The sequence below is a fragment of the Lactuca virosa genome, chromosome 3, assembly GCF_052849685.1.
Source record: "Lactuca virosa cultivar CGN04683 chromosome 3, Lactuca_virosa_CGN04683_v6, whole genome shotgun sequence".
Lineage (NCBI taxonomy): Eukaryota > Viridiplantae > Streptophyta > Magnoliopsida > Asterales > Asteraceae > Lactuca > Lactuca virosa.
In genome coordinates this window covers 293477075-293484669 of record NC_136428.1, presented here as the reverse complement: position 1 = coordinate 293484669, position 7595 = coordinate 293477075, and the positions used below count along the sequence as shown (strand labels likewise).

Below are 7595 nucleotides of genomic sequence, written 5' to 3'. Positions count from 1 at the left end.
TTTTATTATGTTGGGCATCTTCCTTTGTATCTTCTTATCAATTTTCTTGAAGGTTAATTTAAACATTTGACAAATAGTGAAAAGTCAAAAGAATTTAGTTGACTAGATTTTCCTTTGATAGGAAAGGTTTTATAATTTCAATTTTCCTCTGAAGCACATATTTTCATTTCAGAGTTAAAGGGACCTTGCATAGTATCAGAATGAGCAAAAGGAACGGCATTCTGGGTATTTTTAAAGGAAAAGGTTTCATAATGCATAATGCTTAGTGCATACCCCGGTGATCAGTATGATGTGATCCAGGCGATGAGGGGCAGTCAAGTATGTAATAGAGTTGACCCGAAGACCATCATGTGGCCTTAGTACTGCAATTGGAGATGATTTGTGATCTTCACAGATCTTTATCTATTTAAACCACATTCCTTATATATATGAAATCATTACCATGTAAATCATGTATATTGCTTCATACAGATATATATTTACATATATATATATATATATATATATATATATATATATATATATATATATATATATTCTCATTGATTGTTTGTTACTAAAGATATATAGGTTGCAAAAACAATAAAAATATATACAATAAAATTAAATCGTATACAAATAAAATATTCAATTTGTTTAATCCCTCTTTCCAATCCCGCCAAACCAAATCTCCATGTATATACTCCTTGAAAACCGATTCCCCATTAATTACGCATAAATTCCTTACGTCAAAGATAAGGTTGGTGGTGGACGTATGTGTTCGTCCTGTTTCCTCTCAACTTCTAGGGCCTGTTCGTTGCTTCTTACTATCATGCTCCCACACATTCTGGTAAAATTTCTTTTATTTCTTGCATCTTGTTCCTAGTCTTCATCTTTTATATGTAGTTTTACTTGTGTTTCTACAATTTCTACATAATTCTGATCGACCTTCTCTAGTTTCTACATCGAGATCCCACCGAATTAAAAATTTGATTGTTGAAACATGGTTTTACCGATCAGAATATGTCCCGTTCGTGATTGGGATTGCCAATTTGGCTTTTGGCATCTCCAATTTGGAGAATCGATCCCTGACTTGGAGATTGCTACAAAAACCATCGACCCGACTGATAACGAACGATGCTTTACATCTTATTATACAATTTATTTTCCGATACTTCTAATAATGCTTCCAATACAGTCAATTGATTATATATTTCACATTCCTGTATATTACTATTCTAGAATCTTTCTCTGTAAACAGTAAGGAACATAGTGCAACTAGACAACCATATTTGGCTTTACAGAAAAGTAGGAAGACACTAAAAGGAAAGAGACCCACAAATATTAATTTAATATGTATAAGTAGAACTTGATTGTAGGTGAAGAATAATGAGAATACAATTTTATGTCAAACGTTTTGGTGTAATACTATCTTTTTGCTGGATTCATTAAATTCAGTCGCTCTAGGAAAAAAACTTCCATTTATTTCAAGAAAATTTTCATTACACATCATTTCGTATTAATTCAAAACTTTAAATATTTTTGTTAATCCTGGCAACCTGCACAAAAAGCTCGTAGAAAATTGGTTAGAGGTTGACAATTATATATTTTCTTATAGCTCCATATGTTTTAATCATGGATCCTATCCCAACATTGATTTTTGTTTGTACATATTTTCGGTCATTTATTTGTTGTTGTCTGCCATACTTCTTGATTTTATCATATTTTTTTATCAGTTTCAATATACCTTGTTTGTTTATGTGTAAACCTTGCTTCCTTATAATATTTCATTCCTAATTTGTTATTACAGAAGAGATGTCTCCGTTCCCATTGAAAGGACATCCAACAAGGCCACACAAGAATATGCATCAGTTGTTACAAAGGTACACGAATGAAGCATCCACCCCTGCATCCACACCGACTATGAGGCCGACAACATCTACCCCCCCCACTGTTTGGTACTCCATCAGCCCCAACAACCACCCATCCATCCACACCAACACCATCATTTGCCCCTGCATCGACACCGACAACATTTACCCCCATAATGTTTAGTACACTATCAACCCTTTCATCCGTATCAACCCCATTGTTTAGTACCTTGTCATCCCCTTCATCCACATGAGCCCCAATGTTTTGTACCCTATCAACCCCTTCATCCACATCAGCCGCATCGTCATCCCCTTCATCTACAACAGCCCCATCGTCTGCCCCTTCCTCCATAGCAGCCACATCGACACCAGTTTCTACTGAACAACAAGATGCACAACTAGAACAACGCATGCATATTAAAGTTCAGGCAAATGCGTAAATAAAATGACTAATTAATTTTCATATTGTTTTTGTTTAAGTTTGATTAGTTCATATTATTATGCATTTTTATTTTTGTTTTGTAGATTATTACCTTCAGGTAAATGTTCGTCCATAATTAAGAAATCATTCCTAGATAAAGTGGACGAAAATGGATATAAGTGGGTAAATTTAAGCGAAGAGATAAAACATTTTTATTGGGAAGAGTTTCAGGTAGATTATTTATTATTATGATTTTGTGTAATTATTAGACACACGACTCTTTTATTATAACTTAATTGTTATTATGTATTATAGAAAAAATGCTAGTGGGATGTTGATGTTAGTGACTCAGTCGTCAGGGCTGCTTGGGAGCTGAAGGCCAAAGAAAGATATCGACAATACATCTATGACATAAGCAAAAGAAACCCAACTCGTGAAAAGCCATGTCACATAGAAATACAAGTATGGAATGCTTGGAATGCAATATGGGATTCAGAAGAGTTCAAGAAAAAATCAGAGCAAAATAAAAAAAACAGGCGTAAAGGTGTAGTGGGTGGAAAAGCCCCACCTACCCATAATGGTGGATCGGCTTCACATCAACAAATTGCTGCTGATATGGTATGTTTTTTTTAACTATTAATATTATTTTTAACATCTTATTTTCATTTCATCTAATGGAGGGATGTTTTAATTATTATGGCATATTACATTCATTTTTACTAATGACCACTTTTTGAAAAGTGTTATAGCATCCTATAATATCTGTATAATATAACCACTTTATTGGTTTATTATTGGTTAATGTAAATTATTAAAGTCTAGTATCATAATTTATTTCTTTCATTATATCTTATGGTGATATTTGACATATATTTGGTATTAATGTAGGAGGAATATACAGGAAAAGCTCCATCATGCTATGAACTATTCATGTTTACTCATACTAAGGATCATGACGGAAAGACATTTCAAGTTGAAAAAGCTAAAGAAGTTCATGTAAGTTTATTTGTAATTTACTTGATAAAAGGAATTTTAAAAAAATCTTGTATAATATAAATAACAATATCATTGTAGGATTTGTTTGTGTCTCGACGTGCGGATTTGGCATTGCTAGGAGAGGAAATACCTGAAAGCGAACTGTTTTATACAGCTGTTGGCGGACATGACCGTAAGAAAAGAGTTTATGGGCTTGGATCATATGGAAAATCTATTTTTCGTGAAAACTCCTCTCAAAAATGCACTTCACCTGATACAAGTTTTGAAAAAACATCATCTCGAGATGAAGATCCAGAAATTAGAGGAAACCATAGACCAACAAAGGATGGAGTTGGATGATGTGAGAAACATGGTTAATGATATGAGAAACATAAACAATCAGGGATACACTTTTTATTGATTGTATTTTAGGATTTCTAGTTGAGTTTGACTATTAGACTAATTTGATTGGTGTTTTGGACAAAGGGGTATTTCATTTGATGACAAACTATTTTTTTGTTAAGAATTTTTGTAATTTCTTTTATTGTTATTGCAATTTTAGAATTTTTATTTTGTTATAAATTTGCTTTAGAAAAAAATTAAATCATTTTTGTATGTTTTTTTAACTAATCATGTCACTATTTTTTGTTATTGATATTTTTACAGAGTTACTATGGATATTTTTACGTTGTTATTATGTAGTTGAATTATTATGGATTTTGCTATGGAATCTATTCTGTCATATTTTTTCTGCAACAGAAATGCGCTGTGGTAAATTTACTATGGAATATTTGCTACAAATGTATATTGTAGTAAATTTGCTATGGAAGTAGATCGTAGTAAATCTACTACCAACTATCTGCTCCAGAATTAGATCGTAGTAGATTCACTATGGAATATTTGCTACGACATTATCCGTAGTGGATTTGCTATGGAAAGTAGCTACGGGGATGGTTTGTAGTTAATATGTGACATATTAACTATGGATCAGGTCGTAAGTAATTTGCAACGGATGTGCTACAGAAAACAATTGTAGTTAATTTGTGACAGATTAACTACAGATCGGGTCGTAGTTAATTTGCTACGGACATGCTACGGACAACAATTGTAGTTAATTTTCTACGTTACTGCTACGGATATAGTTTATAGCTATTTTGCTACGGAATAAGTCTGTTGCAAAATCCGTCGCGAAGGTCCTACGGATTCCGTAACAATAGTTTAGTAACGAAGATTTTTGCAACAAATGGGTTCCGCAGCAAATTCCGTCTCTAATCACACTTAACTACGGAATATCATGTTTTACCTACAGAATTTTTCCGTAGTTATTTCGGATTTTTCTTGTAGTGGTAGATGAGACTCATGGAGACTGAATCGAAAATTTCTGAGCCAAGGCTTCATCCGTGAGCATCGAAGAATTCTCATTCGAAGGAGCAAGACATGAAGATTATTCTTCCAACATTCAATCTTTCAACCACAGAAGCAAGGTGAAGCTGACTTGAAGATTATGTGACAGATTGCATTGAAGCCTCCTCAATCAGTCTGCTGCTATCTATGAACCTGCTGAAGTGATCCAGAAGATTAGTTCTCTCTGATATTCTCTCTCAAGATTCTCAAGCTGAAAGCGCTATTTTTCAAGAATCTTTTCAAGAAGCCTCCTCACCCAACGTGTGTTCAAAGCCAAATCTTGAAGAAAAGCCCAACTGCGCAAGATGAAGTCATTCATTGAAGATTCATCAAGTTCATCTTGAAGCTGTGAAGAAATCGAAGATTAACGCTGAAGCCAAGCTCCCAATGAAGATTAACAAGAAAAGCCAGCTACTTTTTAGGGGGAGCTTGTTGGGTCAATTAGAAAAGAAAGCTATAAACCAAAGGGGAGATTGTTGGGTCAAAAATATGGTTTATACTTTACTTTTCTAGGAAAATGTATTTTTGTGTCTTGGACCGTAAACAACTTGGTGTTTACGGCCGTATACGTGTTTACGGTTGTGTTTACGGCCGTGAACAGGTTTACGGTCGTGAACCTGTTTACGGCCCATGTCTTATATATATAGGGTGAGGAGTGCATAATTGAGGAAAAGAAGATGGAGAGCTTAAGTGTGTGAAACCCAAGGTGTTCTAGAGAGAGAAAGTAAGAGAGAAGAGAGGAGCTTTAGTGTGTGTTAGTGTGTGTGTGAATCTTGTATCTGGATCTTCATTCTTATCAATTCATACAAAGATTAATCATCTTCTTCTTCTCCTTCTTCTTCTATTGATCTGGCATCATCCGTTTGATTGGGATTCCGCACCATTAAACGGATCTGATTGATACACAAGCAGATTGGGGACTTACAACTGGTATCAGAGCTTGGATTGTATCAGTCATTTTTGCCAGATATGGAGCTTATTTGATCTTATCTTGGAAGGATTCTTGCGTTTTTGGATAGATCTCTGAAAATTAAGGGGGGGTTTGTGTTGGGGTACAAAGTTTTCCATGAATGACTTTGTAATGTTTGACTTTTGTAAACCCACTTGCATGTGGTGTATTAGCCTTATGACACATGAGAGATAGAGAGTGAGAGAGAGATATGTAAACACCTCTATATAAGGTGGGTTTAGTCCACTTGTAGAGGTGTGCTTGAGAGATGTAAAAGTGAGTGTGTAAGTGTGTGTTATTTATGTAGTCTAGATCTAGATCCTTTTTATGTAACACCATATACAGTCAATACATCTCTTGAACACCCAAATCACCATGTTCATTGTGCAAACTTTAATTCCGCATGCCAAACCATGTTCTTATGTCACTACAATTGGTATCAGAGCGGGTCTTCAAGATCAACGTGATTTTTGAAGAACGATTCTCGGTTTGGCAACTTTTGTCGCAATGGAAGCATTTTTGGTGAGTCTCTCTCTATGATCTCTCTTAATTTCATTGAATAGTGCGTTGCGTTTTTGATTTTTGATCGTTTTGACTTGTTGGATCAAATTTTTCTTGAAAAACCCATTTGTTGTGATCCAATAATTTTTTGTTGATCAAGGTCCTATCCAATCTCATATTCTGTTGTTCGATATGATTCTCAATTGAAATTGTTTGTTTAAATCAAGATTTTATCCAAAAATCATTTTGATTCACTTTTGGAATTTGATATTGATCATATTCGAAGTCAGCCAAATTTTTTTTTATTCAAACTGATCCTCATCGTGAGCCTAAATTCGAAGTCCATTACTATTCGTGATTAATTCAGCCCAATCCATACAATTTGTTCTATTATTGCTCATTACTCAATTCAGCAGCACAAGATCAAATCATTCAATTTTCATTCCACGCATATAAGGATTGTACATCTGATATTCCAAGCAGATTCATCGTTTGTGTTATTGTTCTTGATCTTTTGTTTCATATCATAAATTTTTCTTTCTTCTCAATTGCATTATTCTTCTTCTCGATAGTTGGAAAACGAGTTTATATGATTCGTTTTATGATGATATCGGTTTTAGAATCAGAAATCGGTAAATGATTCATTGATTTTGATAAAATTGATCAAAAAATTTGAAATTGTTGTGAAGAACACTCTAGAACAATTGAAGAACGTATGAAGAACAGATGAAAATTGTTTCATATTCAGTGTTTGATTTGTAAATTGAGTTGAGAAAATTGTGTTTGGTGTTTGTCGGCAATTGAAATCGAAAAGTTAAACTCAAAAAGTCAACATTCGTGTTCTTGGATGTTGAATGATCAATGCTTGGAGAATCAAAGGAGTGAAATCGTTGTGGGTGTAATTTCGAATGTTTGGAGTCGATTGTTGCGTTTATTTGGTTTCCACAGTCGAAATTGATAGTTTTGGAACGAACTGTGAAAGATCTACCCAAAGGATTGAATTGGGTTATTGAATGAAAAGCAAAGTTAATGTTGGAGTCGATCGATCGGAGTCTTTGGTGTGATGATCGATAATTTTGAAGGCTAATGATTTTGTTTTTGGAGTCGATTTGATGAACATGTGTCTGACGAAGGCTTGATTGAAGAAATCGTTGATGTACGAAGGGTTCCTGTATGGTTGTTGTTTGGATTGTGATAACGATTTTGAGTTATTGCTTGAAGAAACGAAGTCTGATTTTGGGGTTGATCGATTCGAAGGGTATTTGCTTTGGGTTTGGGAAGAAAGAACGAAAATTTGGGTTTAATGACTAATGAAAGAAATTTTGATTGTGAACAAATGATCGACTGGGTTGGAAATCTAAACTTAACTGAGTATGAATCAATTAACGAAAATGGGTGTTTGATTTCGTACGAAGCCTTGATGTTGAGCTGTTGTTGAATGAACAAAGTGTGTTGTTCTTTCAAACGAAAAACTGTAAGAACGAAGTTATGATTC

General features: G+C 34.2%; 1 protein-coding gene across 1 annotated transcript; it reads left to right on the top strand.

The window, feature by feature from the left end:
- Nucleotides 1–2260: 2260 nt before the first annotated feature.
- On the top strand, nucleotides 2261–3606 carry LOC145164674 (uncharacterized). The gene is made up of 5 exons (XM_079083383.1): nucleotides 2261–2286; nucleotides 2376–2502; nucleotides 2599–2889; nucleotides 3160–3267; nucleotides 3346–3606. Exons 1-5 carry the CDS (start codon nucleotides 2261–2263, stop codon nucleotides 3604–3606), a joined length of 813 nt encoding a protein of 270 aa, XP_078939509.1.
- The last annotated feature ends 3989 nt before the right edge of the window (nucleotides 3607–7595 follow it).